Source organism: Rattus rattus, chromosome 2 (genome assembly GCF_011064425.1).
Source record: "Rattus rattus isolate New Zealand chromosome 2, Rrattus_CSIRO_v1, whole genome shotgun sequence".
Lineage (NCBI taxonomy): Eukaryota > Metazoa > Chordata > Mammalia > Rodentia > Muridae > Rattus > Rattus rattus.
The window spans coordinates 208669421-208697271 of record NC_046155.1 but is presented as its reverse complement, the minus strand read 5'-3'; the positions used below and the strand labels follow the sequence as shown (position 1 = coordinate 208697271).

At 42.8% G+C, this 27851-nt stretch overlaps 1 protein-coding gene across 1 annotated transcript in view; it reads right to left on the bottom strand.

Annotated features, from left to right (window-relative positions):
- Slc2a12 (solute carrier family 2 member 12) overlaps positions 1 to 17876 on the bottom strand; it is a 54072-nt gene extending 36196 nt beyond the window's left edge. The window contains exon 1 of the mRNA XM_032894883.1: positions 17590 to 17876. Coding sequence (XP_032750774.1) covers positions 17590 to 17704 — 115 coding nt within the window. The 5' untranslated portion in view covers positions 17705 to 17876. The remainder of the gene's footprint in view (positions 1 to 17589) is intronic.
- Between the last annotated feature and the right edge of the window lie 9975 nt (positions 17877 to 27851).

Below are 27851 nucleotides of genomic sequence, written 5' to 3'. Positions count from 1 at the left end.
GCAAGCAGCCCACAATGTCAGTTGCACACAAGATGAAGAAGGAAAGTAGGGTGCAACAGAGAACTGAAATTTTCCTTTTTAATGTAAAACTCTAGGGAAAAGGGAAAAGGTGAACAGTTATTACTTTTCAGTGATGGGTATGTATATGTATATATGTACATATATGTGTGACATATATTATATATGTCACATTCTAAGATACATACACATATATATGTGTATATATGTATATACACAAACATATATAGATATAGATAGATATAGATGACACATAGATGTCTTGTACTTTGACAAGACCAAAACAGAATAAACAGGAAATGTTGTTGGCAGGGGGAAAATATACACAATATAATTGAATATAATATATAAATTTTATATTAGTATATAATTGTATTGCTATATAACTAGTATTAACATAATATAAATTTTACATTTATATTCTATTTTATTTTATTTCATAGTGGCAACCATTTCTGGGACATGACAGAAACAGTGAGAAAGACAGCATACAGTCTGTGTTCCACAACATGAGCCTGCCAATAGGGAAGGGTGGAGAGAGACCTTGGACAGGAACAGAGGAGACACTGCGTGCAGGGGGATGTCACCGTGACACTTTTCCAAGTGTTCCAAGTACAATGGGCTACCACCCACTGACTAAGTCAGAGAGAATGGGCAGCACAGTTTTCCTGGTTTGGGAGGTAGGATTGCTTCAATAGAGAAATTTCGTCTTCAAGGACCTAGAGTAATCCCTGACAGAAGACGATTTTGGTTCAGATTGGAGGACTCAGGTGGAACTGGAGGCAAGTCCACAAAGACAAGGCTTCCTGTCAAGCAAAGGAGTGCCCATGAGTGTGACTTCTCATGAGTCGGAAGTGGACTAAGCCAGGGGGTTGGTACCTCAAACAGCACTTGGGTTGAGCAGTCAAGTGATTGCTTATAGCCTGCCTGGTACAACATGCCCTGCCAGGACAGGTCAGGAACGGAACTGTTGTGTACAGTAGCAAGAGACACCAACACCAGAAGCTTCATTTTAGACTTACTAAACCATTTTCTTTGTTTCCCCTGAAAGATAAAAATGTCCAGAAGGGACACGCACAGTCTCTGAGGCAGATGAAGGCTGGAGAGATGTAGCAAACGTAGTGCTTAAAGCCACCAAATGTGTGAGGTCACTTAGGAAGACGGAATGGAGGAAACGCAGCCGAGCTAAGACGGGGGAGGGGTGAGGGTGGGACCTCCAATATGAGGGCCAGGATCAAACATGGAGACGCAGTAAACCCAAGTTGGCTGGGCTGGAACAAATGTGTGGGCCCTGCTCTCATAGGCTGAGATGTGGCCATTTAACTCTGCCCGCTTCTGAAGTGGGCAGGATGCCATTTTTAAATGGTATTCAGAAGCCAAGCATGGGGCACACGCCTTTAATTCCAGCATTCAGGAGGCAAAGGCAGACAGATCTCTGTGAGTTCAAGGCCAGCCTAGTCTACACAGCCAGGGCTCCATAGGGAAACCCTGTCTCAAAACCAAACCAACCCCCCAAAAAAACCTATTCAGCTCTCTTGAAATAAACAGGTCACAGTAAGATGATCTAAGCACCAAATAGCCAAGATATTTCCCAGCGCCAGTAATTTAGTGGCATACGTGGATGGACAATTAGAAGAAAACAAGTAAACTGAGGGAGGTGTTATAACTTGATTGGTAGCACGCTTGCTTAGCAAGCTCAAAGCCCGTGGTTCAGTTCCCTCCACTGCATAAAGTCTTGGGTATACATCTTAGCACTCTGAAGCTAGACACTCTGAAAAAGTTCAAGGTCATCTTTGGAAACATATAGAACTCAAAGCCCACCTGGTCTACAGAGATTGTCTATAAATAAATAGATGATAGATAGATAGATAGATAGATAGATAGATAGATAGATAGATAGATAGATAGATAGATAGATGATAGCTAGATAGATGATAGATAGGAATGGATAGAGAGATAAATGGATGGATGGATGGATGGATGGATATAGGTAGATAGATGATAGATGATAGATAGATAGATGATAGATAGATAGATAGATAGATAGATAGATAGATAGATAGATGATAGATAGGAATGGATAGAGAGATAAATGGATGGATGGATGGATGGATGGATGGATGGATGGATATAGGTAGATAGATGATAGATGATAGGTAGATAGATAGATAGATAGATAGATAGATAGATAGATAGATAGGGATGGATAGAGAGATAGATAGATGGATGGATAGATAGATAGATAGATGGATGATAGATAGATAGATAGATAGGGATGGATGGGTAGAGAGAAATAAATAGATGATAGATAGATGGATGGATAGATAGGTTAATAGATAGATAGATAGATAGATAGATAGATAGATAGATAGTGAGCCATAGACCAGTGAATAAGATTAAAATATTCTACATCAAATAAACCAAATAAAGCTAACATATAAGAATTAAGCCATCAAGATTAAAACTGTATCAACAATCTATACAATCAGAAAATAACTATTAAGCACTTTTCTAGGTACCAAAATACACACAAACTCACATACATAGAGAATGAAATAACATAAATGTGGTCTCTGCCTCCAAGAAACTTAAGCACCTGGTGACATTCCCACTGTTTATTACGTTTGTTTTGTTTTAGCATATACTAAATGACTTAATCTCTCATAGATCCATTTACATCCTCAGTTTCCACATGGATCTCCTTTCTCTCAGATGGTCTTTAACATTCCCATCAGCAAACTCTTCTACTGCAAAGAAATCAGTGAAATCGTCTTAATTGGATAAGGATAGTATTGTCTGTCTGTCTCTCTGCGGAGCGTGTGTGTATGTGTCATAAAGTATGGAGTGTGCTATGAAGTGTGGTGTGTGTGTGTGTGTGTGTGTGTGTGTGTGTGTGTGTGTGTGTGTGTGTGTACATGTTGAGAATAGAGGATAACCAACCTTTGGGAACCAGGTCTCTCCTTCTGTCGTGAGATCTGGGGATCAAACTCAGACATCCAGATTTAGTACTTTTACCCGCCGAGCTCTCTTGCCGGCCCAAGAACACTGTGCTATCCACCCTTCCCTCTGTCATTACTCATGCTATCTGTGCATGCTGCATGGACTTGTGCATGCATGTGTTTGTCAGTTGGCAACCATGGCCTCTCAAGTTCTGATTGATGCAACTGGTAATTCTTGAGAGCTAAACCTTGGAGGCAGATGGGCTGGGGCAGCCAAAAGAAGTTCATGGTGACAAGGGTGGCCACGGTTAAGGATGTGGTGGAAGTGACAGCTGAACAACTTAGGAAACAGATGGTTGTCCCTGCAACTTTCCCCTTCCTTCCTTTCCGTCTTGGAAGATGGGAGAGGGTGTTTCCCTACCAAGGGGTGCCTTAAGGATCCCCTCCTTTGATGCTGCGTCTGTTGCTTTGCCTTGGAGAGATCTGCAGGAGTCAACAGAGTGGTTGGAAGAACTACTCCCTTAGGGGAGAGGGGCCTGGCTGGCTCCTGCTGCTACTTTCTGGACTCAGATCCCTTGCCTCTTTCCTTAGCCGGGGCACAAAACACTGACAAACAGGGATGCGTGCAGTGAGTCTGGAAGCCATTCAGGTTTGTGAGTGTCCTTAGGACCTGGAACACTGAGTCCAGTTCTTCAGCAATTAACGATAGCTATCTATAGATTATTAAAACATTTTTTACTTTAATCTGCATCCATCATAGCATATTCTGCTCTCAACCGCTGTTTTATCTACCTCTGACCAATTTACCTTGCGGTAGGATATTCTATGACCTTAGCCGTTATGGGAGGAGTTTACCAACAGTAGTAAGAATTAGGGGACTTAGTCATTTAAACGGAATTGTCTCCAATTGTCGTGTGCTCCAAGGAGCACTATCCAAACCATTTTCCTTACCTTACTGCTGGGACTTATAACAACTGAAGTTCCAGTTCAATCCTGAGGCTGCCCCGTTGGGTTTTGAATTCTAGCTCAGTGTAGGATGCTCTCCTAGATGGCCACCTCTTCTCGTGACCTCCAGCAGAGAACATTTACCTGGTACAGCTCTTCATATAAAAGTCATGAAGAGAGGCATAGACGGGCCTTTTCTTGGGTCTACTTTTTGCTTAATGATGATGATAGAGGCAATATGTCATTCTATAGATGCCAGGAAGTAGACGTAACTTCCCCCCAAGAAACCTGGCAGTAAACTGAATGAAGCAGGATGTAGTCTGAGGTAATGGCAGGAGATAAAAAAGTCTGTGTTTGTCAAAAAGCAGCGGAAGAGTTTGGGGCAGTAGGATGGCTTGAAGTGAAATAGCCAGGACTAGAGCAGAGCAGAGTATTACCCAAAATAGTGTAAAAACAAAATCTCAACAACAAAAACCATTCCCAGACGTCAAGTCAAAAGCTGGCTTGCCTCTTCTCACAGTGTTGTCTCGTGACCCTGATTCCAGCTCCCCTTTTTCACATGGCTGTTTTCGACAGAAGTGCCACCAGGACCTTGCAGCTTTGCAAGCTGAAGCAAGCAGAGAGTGGAAAGAGAAACTATATGTCCCTGTGTCTTCTGGCTACCTTGCTGGGAGGCCCATAATTCCATATCAAGGCAATAGGAAGATGTGACCACAATCAAGATGTTGTATACAAAGGAGCCGTAAGACCCACGGGGTCACAGAGTGGGCTGGCAAGGGGCACTGGGCAGGGGACAGCCACGCTGGCTGCCACAACAATTGCTACACTGTCTCTGCTCATGGCGAGTCACATGAAGCCATGACTGCACCCCACACTCAACACGAGATGCTCCATTTTCCACAGTATTTGGGTTTCTGCCCGCTTTCTTCTCCCCGTTCTTCCCCAGATGCCGGTGGTACACAATGGGCACACAATAGATGCTTGCCGCCTCACTAAATCCCGCAGTGGGCCGACAAGCATGTGCGCACAGGTTTTCTTGGCCGGCAGCCAGGTGATTATACGGCTTGACCAACTGTGAAAGCTTCTCAGATTTAAAGAACCCTCCTCCGCGTATTGTTCGAGAAAACCTCGCAGTTGCCCCTCGAGCTGCCCGACCATTGTGCCCGCCAATCCCTGCACTAGTTCACCCGAGTGCCTTTGATCCCGACTCATCTTTCAACAGCCACCTCAAATGCTACCACCCGCTGGGAAGACCCCATTACCCTTCCTGGCTGGGTTCTGCGGGCTCAATCCAGCCTCTCTGCAAAGGCTGCTCTCAGAGGGCCCGCCCCATGGGACACGCTGGTTCCTGGATTTGCTCATCTTTACTTTTACGTTGAAAGTTAACTTGGCTGCCAAGCTCTGTTCTCCACACTTCTCTGTTCCCAGCGCTAGTCTTTTGTGCCTGGTAAGATGATCGATCGGTTTGCTGAGCCGGTGACTAGAACAGCGCTTGCAGGACGCTCTTCCTCCGTTGGAACCATCCTGTCCTCCCCACAGCTCTATTACGTACTGCTAACACGCTGAACTTTATAATTACATACATGCTTGCTGTCTGAATAGCATACCATCAACATTTCCAAAACGTTTCCAGAGCAATCATTAGCTTGTCACTATCACACCGGTGGCTTCGGGGACTATAAAGTCCTGTGTGTATCTGTGTTTTGATAAAATCAGCTTTGAGCGTGAGCCTGCCCCGTGTGACCACTCACCTGCCCACAGCAGTTAGCAGTTCCCTCTCAGGGTCCCACCTTTCAAATTCTACTTCACTCTCCCAGTCCCAAATTCCCCCACCCAGATATACATCATTTACTGTTACCAGAAACCTCATATCTGTAGCCTATGGTGATGGGGGTAGGGAAGGGGGAGGGGGAGATAAGGCCAGGAACACTCGGACAGCAACGGGCACATCCAAAAGAGTCTCCAGGACGTCGTGAATTCCTGAAGGCTAAGTATACACAAACTTTTAAAGGCTACACCCCATAGAGAGCTACAGGGTGGAGTTCCCAACCCCTAAGAAGCTACTTTTTGGCCCTGTGATATGTGTGGTGGCCCTGTGGAGACACAAATTGACTTCTGACTCCTATAGGCCTGCTCCCGACATGGACCTCCAGTTGTGCCTTCAGCACAAGGAGGAAACTCTGAAATCTGACCTCCCTTGTCACCTACTATTGCTGGCCATCCCAGGAAGGACAGGAGGAGCATTACTGACTTACTTTTCTATTCTTCCAGTCTGGGACTGACCCGGTGGCACATTCATCTCCAGACAAACCTTCTCCCTATTCTGTTGGCAAGAGAGTTAGTTACAAATTGGGGTTGTATCCTATTACTTAGCTACATTTGGCTTCGCTCTGTTACTTACTGTCCTTTATTGTCTGCACCTGTAACTTCCCTTCTTTCTTCTCCTTCCCTCCATCCCCTCGTCTCTCCTTGCTCTTTCCTTCCTCCCACAGCTTTTATCGGGATAAGCCAAGATGTTTTCCTCCAAGTCTCCAGGTAGTTGTTGAGCCCTTTTGCTCAAAGAACATTTCTTTCACTATATTTGTAGTATTTGTTTAGTCATGTCTATGCTAATCACGCATGCCCCTATTCTTCTGCAGATCTATCTTTGTGTCGCTTTTACTCAGCCCCTTTAATGGTTTTTCCTGGTCACCTGCCACATCACAGACACAGAAAATCAATCCCTTGTGTGGCTTTATTTTTTCTGCTCCCTCCACATCTTATGATGGCCAATGCTAACTCAGCTTTCAGTGGCTCTGTCTTCACCTCTGCCTGCTCACCCGCACCAGGCGTTGCCACTCTAAATGCTGTTAGTTCCTTAAATGTCCACACGCTGGAGTATGGTCATTCTAGTAGGGGCTCCTTAGGTCACAAGGAACTTCACCAATGAAATGGAATACTGATGTCCATCAGAAGGAATAGGAATATTGTAAAGTGAGGCTTTTTTCTCTCCCTTTCTTTTTGTAAGATAGGGTCTCACATAGCCCGGGCTAGCTTCAAACTTAGTGATGATGCTGAACTATTGGATCCTCTTGCTTCCAAGCACATGCCACCACATTCAACCCCTGGGGTTAGCTTCAGGGTGAGCAAGTTCTTAAGCATGCCTGATCCTGACTTTGCGTCCCTTCCTGGCTTTCTGTTTTGAGAGACCAAATCTGGTTTTGGCTTTCTGGTTTGAGATAAGATTATTATTTTCCCTCTCTCATGCACTCCCAACATTATGACCTTTTGATCCTCACAACCAGCTGTACTAAGGAAGTCCTCAACCATGGACTTTCGGACTCTGAAAACGTAAGCTAAATAAAGTAAGTAAGAAACCCTGCCTGAGGTGTTTAGTTCTAACTAAACAACGGCAGTGTAATGCAGGCATTCTGTTATTGTCTTTCACAATCCACTGTTTTAAGATTACTTAGAGAACAGAAGTGGCTTTAAAATTTATGTTTTTGATAAAAATGAAAAAAAAAAACCTCATTCTTTTCTATTATATTTGGAATGCACCAGACAATAGCCAGATTTTTCTGAGCTCTTTTTTCATTCATGAGCCAGTTACGATGTTTTTTGACTACAAGATCCCCAAAACCTGAAAACCTCTGAAGCTTTACACGTGATGGAATTTTCTTCAATTTCAAATGTATCCAATGAAGATGTCTCTGTTGAGTTTGGTGTCTCCAGTGATTCCCTTGGCTTTCCCTGCCTTCCTCTCCCTCCTTCTGCCTCCCTCTGGCTCCCTCCCCCTCCCTCCCCCACCCTCTGCCTCACTCCAACTCCCTCTGCCTCCCTCTGCCTGCCCCTCCCTGCCCTTCTTCATGCGTAGATGTTCTCTCCAGTGTTTGCCAGACTTGTGGAAGGTCTGGCAATCACCATCTTGAAGTTCAGAAGAAGTAGTAATGACAGAACAGTGTGGGAAGAGCTGGGCTGTGGAACAAAACACTTAACCCCTGGAGAAGACAGCTCTGTGGGAGGACCCTCCTCTTCCCCTTCTGCATCCACCAAATGGAAACACACAGTGGGACCTTGCCAGAGTCTAACTCGTTACTTGGGTCTTAGACATTAGTATAGCATCTGCATTTTATCAGCGCTGCCTCTATTTCACTCACAACTAATTCTGCTTTTCAACACTACTGCCATTTCGCATGTGTTTCTATGTCAACATAGAGGTTCCCAATAGAAGGTTAAAAGAAGTTCAATAAAGAGGAAACCACACAGCCATCCTGCCTAGTCACCTCTGATGTTTCTAGATGAAACTTCTCAGTGTGTAGGAGTTATGGCAAGATATGGATGTTTGAACGTTCATACTTTCTTATAAAGAATTCCCACGAGTGACTAATGTTTTTTTTTAATTAATTAAAAAAGTGACATCCCTTTTGTTTTACAAAATTTCAAATGTGTGGACATGGGTGGAATTTATTAACTCACATACTTAGTAGTCATCTTCTGTCACTGCATTTTCTAATTAATAAATAGAAAAACCACAAAATTATTTGAGGATTTTAAGTTGTTTCTTTACTTAAAAAATGGTTGAAAATTTGCCCTCTTGCAGGCTTCGTTGTTGAGGATGCATTTGGCTCTTGAAAAGGGGGTCTCAGGTAGCCCAGGTTAGCCTTAAACTTGCTTTCTAGCCAAGGATAGCCTTAAACTCCTGATGTCCCTGCCTTTACCTCCTAACATGGCTGGGATTGTGGAAGCATACCACCACACCCTGCTCCCTTTGTGCTCCATAAATCCATAATTAGGGCAACAAGGTGGGAAGAATATAAATGATATCGTAAATCCTATAATGATGTAATTTTAGAAAGTGCTCTTTTTTAAATTAAGGCCTGAGGTCACATAGGCGTTGAGAGAGATGCTCACAAGGAATTCTGCCAATGGACAGATGAACCAGGGGGACAAAGGGACAAAAGACTGAGACAGTTCATATGATATGGAAAATTTGGACAGGGAAGAAGGGAGGCATCAATAAAGAAGGGCTAAAGAGCAAGGAGGGAAACGGCTAGGATATATTATAAATTCGCAGGGACGAGGATGGGAAGAGAAGCCAAGAACACAATTTGGTGAGGGTTCTGAAGATTTTAGCAAAGGGAGTTTGCAATAAATTTCCATGTGTTAGACATGACAAGAGACTTTTAAGAATGTGCCCTCATGGGCTGGAGAGAGGGCTCAGCCATTAAAGACTAAGCTCACAACCAAACATGTAAGAATGCGCCTACACCGTGGTCTCCAGAGCACATCAGTGAGTTTCAGAAGAGCTTGTGGCTGGGGTTTGAGCATGGCGAGGGGAAAGGCTACGGTATTCTTACAAGCTGGGTAAGATCAACCCTCTGCTGTAAGGGAAGGGCGAGAATCCAGGGAAAACAGAAAGCTAGGGCACAGAGAAACAGAAAAGTCACAAGGCCTGCAGAGACTGCATGCCTAAGAGTCCAGGCAAAGTTAGGGAGCCAGGAGGCCTGAGGATGTAACCACAGGGGGGTGGACCTGGCTTTCCTTTCAGAAAGAGCTGAGTCACCTCTGAGAGCCAGGGACTGTGAGGTCCCTACAGTGGGATGCTTCCTGGGAGTTTCTCCTTTCATGCACTGAGCTCCCCTGCAGGCCGTGCACACAGCCTCAGATTCCTGTCATCATCCGTCTTTCCCTGCTCCAGATCCGCTGTTCCCATTAAACAGAAACCCCTGTCATTTCCCCAAAGTGCCAGCCTCTTTTCTACGGTTTTCTATCTGCTTATTTTCTCCTGTTAAATGTTATACAGACCTCTTGGTCTCAGTTCTCAGTTATGCTTTTTTAGTGTATGAATGTGTGTGTGGGCATTCGAATGTGCATGTGCACGTGTGTGCTTCTGTGTGTCTGTATGTGCGTCTGTGTACATGTGCACACATGTACAGATGTGTGTGCATTGTGTATGCACATGTGCATTGTGCGCATGCCTGTGTGTGCGTGTGTGTGTGCATGTATGTGTGTGAGTGTGTGTGCGAGTGTGTGTGTGCGTGTGTGTGTGTGTGTGTGTGTGTGTGTGTGTGCATGTGTGTGTGTAGGCCAGACTTGGCATGGAGTATATTCTGTCATTGTTCACCACCTGGCTTGGTGAGGTGTGGTTCCCATTCTTATTGCTTCTGGTTTGAGAGCCTTGGACCTTATCACCTTTTAAATAATTATTTAAGAGTATAACTTATAGACCCAAGTGACACCTATACAACATCTAATCTACAGCTCCTCCTACTAAGGACAGACAGACACAGTCACTCCTACTAAAAAGACATAGTCCTCCTACAAGAGAAAGAAGAAAGGAAAAAAGGCACAGTCTCTCCTATGAAAGGAAGAAAGGAAGGAAAAAAATACAGTTCTTCCTACTTAAAAAAAAATATACAAAAATTTAAAAACAAAGTAGACAAGGGAAAAAACTGTATATCATGTCACAGAGCTAAGTACCAAACACACATATCTTGAGAGAACACCAGTATGTCTAACATCAAAAGCCTCCGAGAGGAGCATTGTAACCTTCCAGGCGTCCGCAGGCAATCAACATGACTGCATGGCTATAGTTAGACCGACTTTTTCCTTTCAGATGAGCTGGTAAGGATCTATAGGCAGGGGCACTGTGTCAGATTCTTCCTCACCCTGAAGCGTCCTACACTGTCTCTTACACAGTAGCTGCTCCATACATTTCTGAATGCAGGTTCTCTTTTGTTGACTCCAACGAGTCCTTCTTTACTCGTCTTGTGCATTGAGCCACCACATGTGAAGCCCTAGCTTGTGCACAGAGAGAAGACAAGGATCATCTTCATGTTCAGTACCTCGGTGACCCCAGTGAGCTCCCAAGGACAGCACTGCTGGTGACCCTGTGCTGCATGTCTAACATCTCTGGATGTTAGAATGAATGCCTAGAGAGGGGCATAATCCCTGCCCATTATAAATTATACAGAACTTTTCAAGCACTGTCTGTCAGCTCTGATGGTAAGAAAAAAAATGTGTGTTGTTTATGAAATCGTAATAGCTTTTGTGCCTGTGTGTGTGCATGCTCGAGTGCATATGGAGCTTGTAGACACTAGAAGACAACCCCAGATGTCACCCTAAGGAATGCCCTTTGCAACAGGGTCTCATTGACCTGGACAGGCAGCAAACCCCAGGGATCCCCCGCCTCCCCAATGCTGGGATTACAAGTGCCTGGCACTTTTACATGGATGCTAGGAATTTAGACCAGGTCCTCAGACCCTCAGCCCAGAAACTTATAATTTCATTTCTAAAAAAAAAAAGTTACCATGAAACTAAGGGAATTTGATAAAAAAGAATGCAGTCAAGTCCTGAACTCTAGATTTGGCAGGTCAGGAAGTTGAAAGAGTGTTGGTTGTATGGCTGGTCAAGATTTGGGGTTCTGTGATTGGCGTTCTCAGCTGCCAACTATCACCCCTCTGACATGGAACAGACACTTGGCTTCTCCCTGCCAAGTACCTGGGCCAAGAAGTGAAGGTCCTGTCTGGAATCAGAGCGCCTGATTAGTTAGTGGCTAGACTTTGACAAAATCAGCAAGGCTTATACTTTCTGCTCCTCTGTGACCTCGGTCATAGGATTAAATAATATTACTCAATTCAGAGTGCTGGGATGGTGGAGGAGCCAAAAGCTGACTGTTTGATGGTACCAAGTACATGAGTGCCAGCTGCTCACTGCTGTTTGTAACCCTGCATGTGCGATAGGGTTAGTCTTACTCCAGTGGATCATTGTGGGATAAGAAGGAATGTTGTCATTGAAGCACTTGGCCCATGATACTCGGTTCATGGAAGTCTTTAATCTGAATTGATGTAAGATCTCCATAATATGAAAAGAGTACCATTCTGGCATTTGGTAGACACTGAAGCTGATCTCAAAACCAACCAACCAACCAACCAAAACTAACAGACAAAATAACTACAAAAGGCTTCAACTCTATACCTATCAAAGGAATAACTTCGGACAAGGAGCTCTTCCAGGCCCAAGACAGAGAAACCCAGGGAGCAGCTTTATGGACCTCTGAGCCTGGTAACAGCATTGGTTCTCTCCTAAGGTAAGGAACCTAGGCCTGATGGAGCCTGGAGATTCAACTAGAAACTTACAGTGAATACAGGAAGGAGAGGAGAGTGCTGAACTGAGTTACCAACATGCAGACAGCCAAACATACTGTAGAAAACTGTAGGACCAAACCATCTGAGTTTTTCAACAACTAACGAGAGAGAGAGAGAGAGAGAGAGAGAGAGAGAGAGAGAGAGAGAGAGACAAAGAGATAGACAGAGACCACCACATAAGAGACAGTTGGCACAAAATTTAGTCACAAAGTATGAACACTACATGGGTCTCCACTGAAGTGAAGCAAACTTACTAAACTATCAAAAAGAAAAGTAAAGCCTGGAAACAGCTTCTCACATGACATCAGGAAATAAAATGGCGCCTTATGTCCAGCATGCATTTTCATAAACCTGTGAGTTCCCTTGTTTTAAAACCCACAACCCTGGATAAAATACAATTGCATCCTGAAAAACATTCTTTCGGTGATTCTTGCTTGCCTTGTGGGTTTCTACAGTCTAGTCCCACTGGAAATCAAATATTTTATTAGTGTGGGAATGCTCTCTCACCATGCAAGTTGATCCTAATTACAACTCACCCACCCCCCCAGTTCTTAAAAGTCTTACACATCCGAAGCTAAGTGCTATGTCAAGCAGCCTGCCTCACAGCTCCCAATTCCAAGGCCCATAAAAGTGCGGAGACGTCGTGTATGAAGTTACGTGGGCACTGCCTGTGGCCCAGGGCAATAACAACAGATGATGTACAAGCTTCTCAAGAAACAGCTACTTCCAAGGGGAGCACAGCGGAGGTGTGAAAGTCAAGCTGCATTTGTTTATTAAGGGAAAGAAAATCCTATACGTCCAACAGAGGACTGTACTCCTCCACCCCTGACACTTGAATAGAATTTTATAAAATAAGTCGTTGTTCAAGTGTAATGGGCCTACTGGCACTGGAATAATAAGTCGTTTCTGTCTTATTGCTTTCGAACAAGGTGCATAAATAATTAGTATGTCAGGGAGTCATGGTCGTCCAACAAGTCTACAGAGAACGTGCTCTATCGTAGAAGGGGAAACCATGGCCGTGACAACACGAACCCAAAGAAATAGACATAGCTCGTAGACACTTATGATTTACGGTGTGGCTCTTTTGATTCCATGTCAGCTGAGAAGTATTTTGAGAGCATTTGGTGTTTGCGCCTGAAACAGAAATTGGATTTTTTTTTTTTTTGAAGGACTAACAAGATGGGAAAGTGCCTGAAACAGAAATTGGATTTTTTTTTTTTTTGAAGGACTAACAAGATGGGAAAGTGTCCTCATTTGGAATTCTGCAGAGTCCTTGGGGAAGAGTGGAGGAGCTGTGCAATTCTCCCCTCTCTCGCCCCCAATCTTGATGCTCCTTAAGTCATTTGGTGACTTGCTCTTCTGGGAAAGACTATTCGCGGGGAAAGTGACACGGGGTGTTCCTGCTGCTCACCCTTGGAGCTTATAAAACCGGTCCTCGATCACAAAACTCCCTGTAAATGTCTGCTTCATTCAGTTCAGCTGTGGGCCCTCATCGCTCACTGACCCGGGGTTGTGCGGCTCTCAGAAGTTTTTAACGATGATGAGGCTAACTAGTACTTGGGTTTCTCTTACCCAGGAAATGCTCCCCCATAAACTCCTCTTTCCCGCGAGATTTTAAATGAAAATCTCACAAATCTAAATCTGCATTTCAAGATCCCCTGATTCCTCCGCAGTTATGTGTACCACAGGGTTTGCTCGGGCTGCTCTGCGATACTCCGGGCTCTACTTCCGCCGCCAGGGAAAGAGAACAGCCACTAAGAAGCGTCCGATGGAAAATTATAAGGAATATTCTCCCAAGCTCACCTTCAAGAGTCCTGTCAATTACCAACAAGCACGTCCCCGGAATCTGCTGCTTCAGCTACTGTGGCAAGTCTGGCAGAGAGGAGTGCAACGTTGGAAATATTGAACACCTGGGACAGGGTACTGGCCTATCAGAAGGGACCCTGGTCATAAAAGCCAGTCCCAGCACGCAGGTGTATGTCAGCAAAGTCTCAGTGCCACAGGTGGGCCCCAGGGCTTGGCTGACTGCTCTAGCGCTAGGTATGGCCTGGTCTGCCAACTCCCTGCCGCAGCCTGACTGCTTGATGTTCCTGCTCCTGTTGTTGTGGTTGGTCCAGGACCTGTGGCAAAAGGACAGCCTGTCTGCATTGTCTCTGGGTGACAGTGGTTCTCAGAAAGGGACAAGAGCACTGCTCTTCTTACGTGTGCCTCTGTGGCGGAGCAAATCCAGCATCCTCTCCCTAGGAGTTCCCTGGAAACCATTTTCTCGAGCCTCACATCTAAGCTAAGTCCCAAGTTAGAAACTCTGGCGTGATTTCCAAGGGAGGTTAAATGTCTAGCGTCAAAGGGGTGCTGACTAGACCCAAAGGGAGACGCTTACCTTTAAAATCGGTCTCATCATACAGAGTCCCTAGTGCTTTACAAATCCTCTCAGCTCCCTGCTGTCAGCCATCCCTTGGTTAAATATGTGGTTTTAAGAGTCAATAATTTTGTCGTTTTAAAAAATTATTACATTTATTTATGTGTAGTGTGTGTGCTCATGGGCATTCAGTATTGTTGCCTAAGATAATAGACCTATTATCAACAATCTTTTTGAAATCAAATCTCTGTCATCTGGCCTGGCTGGTTGGCCTGACTTTCCCTTCCCTGGGAATGGGCTTGTTCCCCCATAAGTTTCCTGCACGAAGAGTCCCCCGTGGGCAGGCCAAGAAAGCCAGACCCGGCTGCATTCCAAGGTTCCAGGTTAGGCTAAGCCTGAGGGACACTCAGGCAGTCTTATTTACCTCAGCACTCACAGCTTTACAATCCCGTAAGAACAACTCTTTAGGGTATTCTGATTAGTGGGAGTGTTTTGAAGTTCATGTCTTCAGAGGGGGATAAAGGCCAAGCCTTCCAGAAGGGTCTGTGAGTCAGTTCTGAATTCATTCAACGAATACAGCTCTTGGCTTTTGACCTTTTTAACCAGGAGAGAGAGAGAGAAGAGAGAGAGAGAGAGAGAGAGAAGAGAGAGAGAGAGAGAGAGAGAGAAACCAGTGGTGATGAGGAGGCTTCCAGAACCCTCTCTGGGCAGGAGTTTGGATGTCACGATGAGGAAAAGTGTGGAAGCTGAGGATGAAGGAACAGGGCCAGGGAATCTCCGAAGTCAGTTCGATATCGACTCCCTACTAACTTTCCGGCGCCCTGCGAGGGGTGTGCTAGCTTTGTAGCCTCTGCCTTTAGCTAGACAGAGCATCAGCTCCAGGCATCAGGATTGGAAACTGAGCGTGGCCCTCCTTCGGAAGGTCAATTAGAATGTGTCTGCAGACACTGGGAATGTTACTATCGGCATGTTCGCTTTGAGTCATCGCCTCCTGGAGCGACAGTGACGTTCACTATCTTCCATCCACTGGGGCAGAGCGCCCTTCCTACCTAAGGAGTTGACCACAGGAGACTTGCCAAAAATGCCTCCCCATGTGCAAGAGTTTGGGGTGCAGATAGAATGAGCTGAGAGTTTTCGGTCAATCTTTTTGTTGTTTGCTTTTCCGGTATCTCACATGGTTTCATCAATCACCACCAATATAACTTATTTCCCTTTTCTCTTGGTTTTTTTCTACCTAGAAATATAGAAAGACTCCAAATACAGAAATATAATCACCAAGCACACTTCGAATACTCTGAATTTCCTGGTTAAAGGAAATTATATACGTTTGAAGTACAAAGAGGCTAAAAAGTATTTGCCAAATATTTTTTCAATAAGCATCGACATCTTGATTTAAATGAACTAAAATAGAATCCCAATATTAGAGAAGGAGACATAAATGACTTCCTAAAACTATACAGCAGTGCTGTATATTAAACATGTACGTATATGCACAGGATTGCTTAAAGGTATCAAGCACAACTTAACACAACTTAGGGACATCTAAAATGTTTGCATTCATCTAAATATAAACTATAAAAACAGAGCCCAAAGCTGTAGTCATTTGAGATGCTAGTGAAAACTTTAGGCTTTTTTTTTTTCTTCTACATAATGAAGATTCATTTGGGATTAAATGTGTACATTATTTGAGTTATTCTTTTTTTTTTACAGTGATAAGCAGTCGCCCTTTCACATTGAGTTCTGCATAAGATATATGAGCTTATCTACAATTACCTTCCATGAGGATAATTGCAAACGTGTACAATATAAGATATGAAGGTACACCATGCTTTCAAAGCTACCTTCGAGGGGTGTGTGTATGTGCGAGTGTGAGCGTTTGAGAGTGTGTGTGTGTTTGAGCTCACCACGTCATCCTCGTTGGCCTAAATCCTGCCTCCTCCTGTATACATTACAGGTAGGTGGTGAAAATTAGTCAACTCTTTGTGGTTATTGCAAAAGCCATACTGGGCAGTTACTTTTCTTGGTCTTCATGACACTGCGACAAGAAGACACCATTTAATTAACCCTTTGTTTGCCAGCTCCTCCCCAATGCTCTGCTCTCTTCTGCAGTTCATTCTCTCAGGAATGTGTAGATAAGATCTTTCCAACTTCAATCTGACTCCCCTTGCCTGCTCTTAACCGAATTTAACGTCAGCCTGAAAGGCCTTGGGAACAGAGAGAGGTCAAAGATGGCCCCGGGTGTCCACCCTTGATTAGATGAGGGAAGGAAGGGTCAGGCTAAGCCCCTAAGCCTGGAGCAAGGCATTCCTGAGGTGGGGCCACCTCACCTCCACGGGAGGCTTTGTGAATTCCTTGCCCAAATTATAAACATCCTTGTGTAGACCCAGTCCCAGATGAAAGGCTGTGAAGGGTTTCTGTGTCTGAGCATTGGTGACTGTAACATTCCCCTAGGCGGCTCGGGAATGGAACTTATGACGGAAGCATGTGGAGCTGATGACAAAGTATCAACCATAGGAAGAAGAGGTTCACTTCCATTCTGTTTGTCATAACACAATTAGTTAGAGTCCCTTGTAAAATAGACGAATGGAAAGAGGCACCAAGAAACAAACAAACAAACAAACGAACGAACAAAGAAGTGGAGAACTGTAAATTTGGAAGCAAAGGCAAGCATCTAGGTGAAGCACAGATAACGCAGTGAAAACAGCTAAAGTTCTCTTTGGGAAGGAAAAAGTATTCAATGAATCTCATTCTGAAAGGCAAGTTTCCAGGAAAGCTGGGACAAGCAATGGAGCAGTTTAGGGACATGGAATAACTCATAACATCCACTTGTTCCACACCGTCCATTTGCCACAATAAGCAAAAAAAAAAAAAAAAGTGCTTGCTCACAACTGAGGCTCTGATCCACCTTTCCGAGAGAGAAGAATGTGTACATTGTGTTACGTAAAGCAAATTGATGTAGCCCATCGTTGCAGCAGCTCCTGTTTCAACACATAAAGTCCCAAGGAGACTTCGGTCCCCGCATGTTTGGCTCTGGGTCACTCCGCGTCGCACTGAACCCTGCATTCCCGTCTCCACGCACCCGGCACGCTCCCGGGTTGCGCGCGCACACGCACTCCCACGCACACGCACAGTCCGAAGGGGCTCGCGGGGACAACTGTCCCCTCTAGCGGTCACCCGAGCCAGCCCGGCCGTCTCACTTTACCTCCCGCGCAGGCAGGATGCCGGCCGCCACTGGCTCCACAGCTGCCTTCGATCTCCGCCTCTCTCCCCTTCTGGTTCAGCAGATTGGGGCCCTCTGTGTTTTCAACAGGTACCATGGTCACCGTTGGACTTACAGCTTCTCCCTCGCCACCGGACCACCCCGACCTACCGCGCTGACAGCAATGGTCACTGTCCCCATGGGCAGCATGCTAAAAAAGAGTGGGAGGGGTTGGAGGGGGGGCGACCTTCGGGCAAAGCCAGTGTGATTTGTAACCAACTTTGTTTCTATTTCCGAAGGCTTTGCCCTTTTCGGTGACACAGGCTGTTGCTATTCCAAGCAGCCTATCACAGGCAGGGGGAGGGCCGTGTCTCCAGGATTGTTTTGCCTTTAGATGCAAGTTGGAAGCAAGAGGTTAAAAAGACTTGGGACTCAAAGGCAGTTGTTTGGCCACCGGCTAAGGCTAGCTCTTGTGTTCCCCCAATTTGAAAAGCAGCTTAGAAAAAGAAGCATGCAGATTTAAATGCAAGTCTGCAAGCCAAGAGTGGGGAACAAACGCCCACAGATGGTATCAGTTAATCTTGCCGAAGAGGAACACTTTATGTAAAGGCATACCAGAAGGAAAAGTATTAATTTTTCTTCTGTTAGCAATCCTGTTACCCTGAAAGCCACGACACTCTTCAGCTTAAACAAAGAGTAAAACTTTTTTGTTTCAACGGGATTTGCGTCTAGGTAAATGCCTAGCAGAGCTTTCTCTCCAGACCTGTGGGACGGGTGAAGGCCTGCTCCCAACCCCAAACGCATCGAGTCTTTAAACACTTTCTAGCCTGAGTTTATAGCAAGATAGTCCTTTTAAAAATGCACAGTTGACCTGAAATCGAGGAGCAAACAGAGGATCTTCTGTCAGGTTGTTCCTTGGCTTGGCTGGCGGGAGAATACTCGGAATTCAGAGATGACTGGAGCTGTTGTAACATGAAACAAATCAGGGCACCAGAGGGAGGGGTGTTTTACTGGTTTGTGAATGTGTACTTATATAAACAGTCAGACAGACTGACATATTTTACCATCCCTTCTGTACTTAGCAAATCATATCCACTGAGAAGGCTGTGACATCACCTTAGAAATCGTTGGGGTAAAAACTTAAGTGTATGAAGTACTTTATCAGACCAAAATTATGCTGAATGTGTGACCTCAAGTGATGCTTCCCCAAAATAAAGCTCGTTAGAGAAAATGGGAGTCAAATAACTTGCCTAGGCTTTTTAGAGCAGGTTGTAGCTTGGGGGTAGAGCGCTAGCCTACTTTGGAGTGCCAGAGTTACAACAAACAAACAAATACACCCAGTGCTCTCAAACTCTTCAAAGCTAGTCAGGAACGGAGGGGAATTCTCCTGCATTCTAACATTCCAGCCCTGTCCAACACTCTTTCGTTATTCTTGACATAAAAGATACCAGGAAACACAGATTCTCATATTAGCCATACCTGCAAGGGAACGCAGGTCTGCACTTGTCTGGGCAGTGACCTGTGTTTGCTTATTTTGCACACAGTTTGTGTCATTAACTAAGTTTTTCATTAGCATCATTTGAGCACATCTTCCCTCGTCCTTAGACATTTCTATATTAGGCTTCAGGAAAGTCAGGAGCAAATGGAAACAGAGTCAACTATAATCCAATTACCACTCAAGGAGCATTGTGATCATTACCAGTAGAAGCTCAGAGAAGATCGATGTATCAAGACCAAAGAACTCATGATGCAAAATGACTGAAGAAACTGCTTTTGCTTGTCCCCACATGCGTTACAGAGGTGGCAGGTTTTATCTGTGAATATATGTTTATCGGTTCGTCTCAATCCCTCGCTGGGAACCTGTAATGAACTTCGCGTGGGGTGGGACAAATGTTCTTGCTGTGGATGACTGGTACAAATGCTTTGTTTTATGACGGCTCCCCACCTCCACCCCACCCCCGCTTCCTGTTAGCAGGAAGTACTAGATTGTTAGCTGGGGCAATTGAGTAGGCACAGGACAAACCCACTTCCAGAACACCTTATTATGATTGTAAGCGGCTCGGCGACTCATGCTCAGCTCTCTGTAACTGCACTATTCAAAGACTCTGTGGGTATAAATCAGAAGTCAAGAATAAAGAACCAACCGGACTGACTACATTGCCTCCTGGCATCTGAATCTGCTTCTCGTCTCACGGTTGGCCTGACGAAGGCCATTGGCTATTTCAAGTTCTGGTCTACACTCGCCTTGTTGTTTCACCTCAAAATTGACTCCACTGTGCGGCCCCGGGATGTGCTGTGTATTTTCAGCCCTCGGAAACAGTTTCTTTGACTTTGTCCCACCTTTCTGCCGATTCACTTCTGCTTCCCCCCTACCCCCACCCCGAAGCAAGTGATAGAGATCAGGATTCTGGTTACCCAAGGTTCGTCATAGAAGCTAGAGCCCTTCTTTGAAGCAGGCAATATAACTAGAGTTACCTTTTCCATTCTCCCTTCAGGCAGGGTCTCGCCGGATTCTCAGAAGGAATGCTACACAGAAAGGCCAGGAATCTGAGCATACAGGTCTTGCCGAGTTTCTCTTTCAGTTGTTACCAATAGACTACACCCTCAGGATCCATCTGCATTTCCACAGTGGCTGTCCTGTCCAGTCTTTACTGAACCCAAGGATGAGATCAGTTTTCCATGGGTCTCCAGAGCTTCCCTTACAGAGAAGTGTAGCGAGATGAATGTGCTACGGGTTCTTGGATTAGCTAGCCTTTCGTTATGGTTGTGCTGCAATGACTATCAGTATGGGTGGTAGGAAAAGCTACCTCGTCCTTCTGCCACGCCGATTGATCCCTGTAAACGCAATGTTTATCATTTCCAGAATGTGAACTTCAAGAGGGCAGGAAGCTGTAGGTTTCTATACATTCATCCATCCCTGTATTTCTAGCATCTGGGAGGACACCAGTCACGCTGTACCTGCTCGAAAGGTCTGACACACAAATGGGCCAGATAACTAAAGCTCTTTTTGAAACATCGAAACCCAAATTATGATTGCCTATGACACTTGGTCCCTGCTCTCACCTTTGCCTTTGGGAAAAGTATCACTGTGGGATGTACCAAGGGAGTCTGAACTATTAAGGCCAACATTAAAAGCCGTTCTTCCACTCAGAATATATAGCCAGCCCCCAGGAGGCAGGCGGTTTGTCACTCGTATCAACAGTAAGTTTACCACATTGTACTTCAGACCACTGTTGATGGGCAGGGCCGTCAGGTCTTCAAACACTGCAGCTCACAAAATGGCAGCCTGGGACAGCAGATGTTTGGTTTTGTGAGAAGTCATTGCCCCCACTTTGCAGAAATCTAAACTCAAAGCTGTACCAAACATGCCCAAGATCAAAAGATATTTTCCAATGTCTGGTTATGAAAAGCTTTAATCATGCAGGAAATATTTTGTAATACTGTCTTACTGTCTTCCCAATTACCTATCAATAATCCCCCATCTAGTGGAATATATTAATTTTTGTTACAGCTAAATAAAGGGTAAATGCCTTCTATGTGGTACCATTATCGAGGTCTCTCTCCACTCTTTAGATTTCTTCTTTCAGCAAAGTTTTACATACAGTATTGAGCACAAAACCTAAGAATGCCATTATCCACGTTCCACAATCCTGGTTACACCACAGAACATGACCAGCATCCCAGAAAGGTCCTGTGTCTCTTCTGAGCAAAGTCCCACCCCAACCTCCAGAAGGAACCGGTATTTTGTTTGCCAGTCAATCACCTCCACCTGTCTGGACTCCTTCTACTAGGGGAGAGTGTGTGACAACTCCTGTGTAAAAACTCTTTCCCCGTGTTTGCCCCTGAACTCTCTGTTCACTCTGTTTATTGCCGCATTGCATGAGTGAATTCCCCAACTTACTCGTTTTCTCTTACGGACTCCTAGGCTGTTCCCAGCTCTTTACGTCCTAAGTAAAGCCGTGGTGAGAACAAGTGTTTCTACAGAGACTAGCATCTCGGCATTGACCCAGCAGTTCAAGTCTGTTGGATCCCAGACCCACCTGCTTGCTTCTATATCCTGCTGCTTCTCTATGCCGTATCACTATGTTTATGTGGGCGTCTCTGGGGTTTCAACCTAAAAGGACTCATTACAGTATAAACACAAACTGAGAAATAGGATCTTTAGACCAACAAGGAGTCTAGATACAAATTCAGTGCGTGCTTAGTCACAAGCCAATTAATACCCACTCTGGCATGATTCTTGTGAGGATATTTATTTTATCATTTTCTTATGTTACCTGAAGATATTTGCTCTCTAAATGGTTTCTTGTTTATCTATTTGATTTTGAATTGGGCTCTTGCTATGTGGCTGGCTGAATAGAAACACTATTTTCAAAACAAAGATGATTTACATAGAAAACAATATTGGACAACTGTAATGAAGGCTCTCCCTAAACCTGACTGTGGTATTCATTCCCCAACAGGCTGCCTTGTCTGGCCTCAGTGGGAGAGGATGCCCCTCCTCTGACAGAGACTTGATGCACCAGGGAAGGGGGATGGGTAGGGGCACCCTCTCAGAGGAGGAGGAGGATGAAGGCCAGGAAGGGGAAAATGTTTGGGATGTAAGTAAATAAATATAATTTTTAAAAAAAGTATATCGGTTACTTCTAGAGGTTGGGGTGGGAATTTCCTCAGAAGAGATGTGATGCAACTTTCCAAAATGATCATGTTTTTTGGTGATCCCTCTCCCTATGCTTTCTAAATGCTGAGATTATAGGCCTCTTCCACCCACCCCAAGCCACTAAAGGTGTTCAGTGTTTCCTTCATATGGTTAGAGTATTATATGGCTTGTTACATATTTAAAATATCCTAAATTACAAAATGAACATAGGTAAGTTCACTGTATTTAATATTATATATTAGTCATTAAATATAAGACAATGAAGCAATGCCAGAAAATATCGATACTGTTACTTTAAGTAGGAAAATCAGTAGAAAGTTACATACTCAATATTTTCATACAAGCCTTCAAAATATACATATATACATTGTTCAGGAACTTTGAAAAATTAAAATGAAGTATAACTGATATGGTAGACTGGCAATCATTTGTAAAAAGTATTGCCTTAAATTGTTTGGGGGATAGGAATGCAGCTTAGTGGTAGTTGCTTGTTTATTATTTGTAGAAGACTAAATTGAAATCCTCCCACTCCCCTTCCCACACACATGCACTGGAAAGAATCATACATGGTGGAGAGATGACTCAGTGGTTAAGAGCACTGGCTGTTCTTCCAGAGGTCCTGAGTTCAATTCCCAGCAACCACATAGTGACTCACAACCATCTGTAATGAGATCTGGTGCCCTCTTCTGCTGTGTCTGAGACAGTTATAGTGTACTCGTATAAATAAAAATTATAGAAAAAAATAAAAAAAAGAAACATACAGAAAATGTGGGACACCATGAAAAGACCAAACCTTCAAATCATAGGAATAGATGAAGAAGAATCCCAAGTCAACAGCATAGACCAGATGTTCAACAAGACCATAGAGAAAAACTTTCCTAACCTTAGAAATGATATACTTATTCAGATAAAAGAAGACAGATACACAAGACTGAAAAAGAAACCCCCCATGACTGGCCTATCAATTAAAATACTAAGTATACAGAACAAAGAAAGAGTATTAAAAGCTTCAAGAGAAAAAGCATAAGTCACATATAAAAGCAAACCTATCAGAATAATAGCTGATTTCTCATGGAAAACATTGAAAGCCAGAAGAGCCTGGAGCAATACAGTCCAAGTCCTAAACATCCATGAAGGTAAATTGAGACTAATGTACCCAGCAAAACTATCCACCATAGTTGCAAGAGAAAGAAAAAAACTTTCACACACACACACACACACACACACACACATACATACATACATACATACACATATATGACTTTAAATTTTTAGTATCTAGCAAACCAAACCTAAAGAAAAATGCAGGAACCAATGCTGAAGGCTGCAGAGAGGAATAAAGACAACGAAGAGAAATACAAAGAAAGAAATACAAAGCTATAATTACTACGACACAAAGTCCAATGAAGAGCACAAACAACACCAAAAATCCACCTCATAAGACCACAACACACACATGTCAATAATGACTTTGAGTACAAATGGCAGTTATCACTATCCTAATATCTGGTTAAAAAAAAAAAAAAAGGAAAAAGACTTCAAATAGACTAAGCTAAACAGAAGAGATAAAGACAGACACCTTATTCTCATCAAGGGAGTAGTTACCCAAAAAGACATTACTATTCTAAACAAACTTTTGTGCACCTAACTTTATAAAAATAAAATAAAATAAACTATTAGGACTAGAAAGATGTCTCAGCAGTTAAGAGCACTGGCTTCCAGAAGACCTGATTTCAAATCCCAGCTGATATAAGGCAGCTCATGGCTATGTGTAACCTCAGTTCCAGATCTGGCACCCTCACACTGACATACCTGCAGGCAAAACATCAATGCATTTAAACAGTTAAAAAAAAATATATATATATATATTACTGAATTTAAAAACTCATGGTAATGTCAAAACATTAATAGTAGGCAGTTTCAAAACCTTATTTTCTTCAATAGACAGGTCATCTAGACAATTAGATTTAAATGACATTTAAATCTTAGGTATTAGAAATTATTAGAATTATTAGATATATTAAAATTAAATGACATCATACATCAAATGCCCTTAACTTGTATCTCCAAACCCAAAGAATACACATTCTACTCAGAAGCACATGGGGGCTTCTCTGAAATAGACTGCATCCTAGGACACAAAAATCTTTATAAATTCAAAAAGATTTAAATAGCTCTGTGTATCCTATCTGACTGACCACAATTAAATTGACAACAAACAAATCTCTAATAAGTGGATATTAAACAACTCATAACAGCATGATGAGTGTTTCAAAGAAAAAAATCAAGAAAGAAATAAAAAACATTTCTGGAACTAAATGAAAATAAAAATACAACACAATAAACAAATAAATACAAAATAAAAAAACTGGGACATATGTCCTCCAGGGAAATGTATGGCCCTTAAAGCCAACCAAAAAAAGAGCACAAATAAATGACTTAATGAGGCAACTCAAAAAAGTTATAAACAAGATAAACCGAAACAAAACAAATAAAAACAGATACAAACCAAGTTGATGGTAAGAAATAATAAAAATCAGAGCAGAAACTAATGAAATAGAAACAAAATAAACAACACAAAGAGTTAACAAATTTAAGGCCTGGCTCTTTGAGAAGACAAGTGATTGACAGACCCTTGGACCAACTAACCAAAGGAAAGAGAGAACCCAAGTTAACAAATTCAGAAATGAACAGGGAGATATTATAACAACCACTAAAGAAATTCAAAATATTATAAGGGAATACTTTCAAATCTGTATACCATTAAGTTGGAAATAAAAAGCAAATGACTTATACAACTCAAAATTTTGGAAAAACCTAAAAGAAATGGATGACTTTCTAGATTCAGCCAAATTACTAAAATCATACCACAAAGAAGCCAACAACCTTAACAGACCCATAATCAATAAGGTGGTTGAAATAATAATAATAATAATAATAATAATAATAATAATAATAATAATAGCGAAAAAAGTGCAGGGCTAAATGGATTCACAGTAGAATTCTACAGACTTTCAAAGAAAATCTATAGTCAACTCTTCTTAAACTATAAAAGAAAGGAAGGAAGGAAGAAGAAAAGAAGAGAAAAAGTTAGCTGTTTTCTTTTCTTGTGGATCTTGGAAGTTAGTATCACTCTAATACAAAACCAGATGAAGGCGCATGCATGTGCAAGAGGGAAGAGAGAGAGAGAGAGAGAGAGAGAGAGAGAGAGAGAGAGAGAGAGAGAGAGGGAGAGAGCCAATATCTCATGATTTTAAGATGTTCAGTGAAACACTTGCAAACAGAATACACACATAATTCAAAAGGATCATCCACCATGACCAAGGTGACTTTATACCTGAAATGCAGGGATGACTAAACATATACAACTCAGTAAATGTAATAAACCACATAAAGACAAAAATCACATGGTCATCTTGATAGATGCAGGGAAAGGCTTTGGCAAATATTCAACCATCCTTAAATAATAAAAGTCCTAGAGAATGTAGGATAAGGGGAACATAATTCAACATGATAAAAACTGTATGAGTAACCCAGAGGCAACAAAATCCTAAATGGAGAAAGAAAGACCCAGAGCTACACCGTGAACTCTGAAACAGGACTGGGTTCCACCATCACCCCCCTCCTTTTTGATATGGTGCTCAGCTACTAGTTCTAAATTGAGGCAATAAGGCAAGACAAGGAATTAGAAATAGGTACAAATAATAAATTCAGCAATGTGGGATGAACAATCTGCAAAAATCAATAGCTTTTTTTTTCCTATAGGTCACCAAAAAACACACAGAGAAGGAGATCATGGACACCCTTCCATTCGCAATAGCCTCAAAGAAAGTAAAATATGTAGGAATAAAGCTAACCAAGGAAGTGAGGACCTCTCCCATAAAAACTTTAAACCTCTGGAGAAAGACATTAGAAAATGGAAAGACACACCATATTCATGAATTGGTAGAATTTATTTCATGAAAATGTCCATTCTACCAAAAGCTATTTACAGATTCCATGCAATCTTAACCAAAAATTCCCATTTTAATCCTCATAGAAATAGAACAAACTATCCTAAAATTTATATGGAATGGCAGAATAATACTACACAAAAAGAAAAATAATGAAGGTATTGGCATTCTAGATCTTAGGATATATTACAGAGCCATAATAAGAAAAACAATACAGTACTGGCATAAAAACAGACACATAGACCAATAAAACAAAATCAAAGACAGGAACATAAGTATGCATGATTTCAGCCAGTTAATATTTGACACAGATGACAAAAATAGAAGCTGGATAAAAGAAAGTATCTTCAACAAATGGTATTGGAGAAACTGGTTGTCGACACGCAAAAGAATGAAATTAGTCCCATACCTGTCACCTTGCACCAAAACTAACTCAGAATGGATCAAAGACCTAAGTGTGAAATGCAAAGCACTGAAGCTGCTAGAAGAAAACGTAGGTGTGTCCTGCTATAGTATCCTACCTATAGGGAAGGACTTTGAGAATTTGATGACTAAAGAGAAAGATCAACAACTGACCAAAAGAACTTCCTAAAACTCAAAGATCTATACAGCTAAAGAAACAACATTGTGAACAGGAAGACCACGTAATGAGAGAGAACCTTTGCCAGCTACACATCTGACAGTCAATAGAATATATAAAGAACTAAAAACAAAGAATTTTTTAAAATGAGCCATTCTAAAAACCAGGCCTTGGATCTGAAGGGGGAATTCTCAAAAGAAGAAAGAAAAATAGCTAAGAAATATATATATGGTTCACCACGCCTGGAAATTAGGGAAATGCAAAACAACCCTGAGATTTTATTTTACCCCAGTCAGAATGACAACAAACAACAAACTACGAGTGCTGGAGGAGATGAGTAGAGACGGGAACTCCATCCACTGATGATGGAAATGCAGATTGGCAAAACCGGTATGAACATCGCCGTGGAGAATTCTCAGAAAACTAAAACTAAAGCTACCATGTGACCCAGCTACAGCACTTGTTGGCCTATGCCCAAAGGACTTAGAATGGCAAAGGATCTGTGCAGTCTTGCTCTGCTCTGTTCCTTTTCACACTATACCAACTAGCTAAGGAAGAGAAAGGGCCTAAATGTCTATCACCTCATGAATAGCTAATGACAATGTGGTACTTACACGCTGTGGAAAACTATGCAGTTGTAAAGAAAAAAAAAATCATAAACTTTGCAAATAAGTGGATAGAACTAGACCTGCCAGCCTTAACCTTTTTCCTTTGATAACTTCTGACAAAACATCACAGATCTGTTCTCATCTGAGGCTCCTAGTTCCAAATTATTATAAGTGAGTATGCATCCTGGAGTAACTGCAGGAACTAGGAAAGTAAAAAGGAGCATTGATGGGGTTGGGTGGTAGCAAGCAATGGAGTGGGGAATCATAGGTTCCCAGTGATCTGAAGGAGGAGATGGGGAAATGGAAGGTTCTAATTAGGCACGGGATAAATACAGAAGAAGGGTAATTAACAGTAAACATTTCTAAAACAGCCATAAAGAACCATATTGTTAACTACTACTTGAAATGCCTATATCACAGATAAGTTGATGTGTGTGTGTTTGTATGTGTGTGTATGTGTGTGT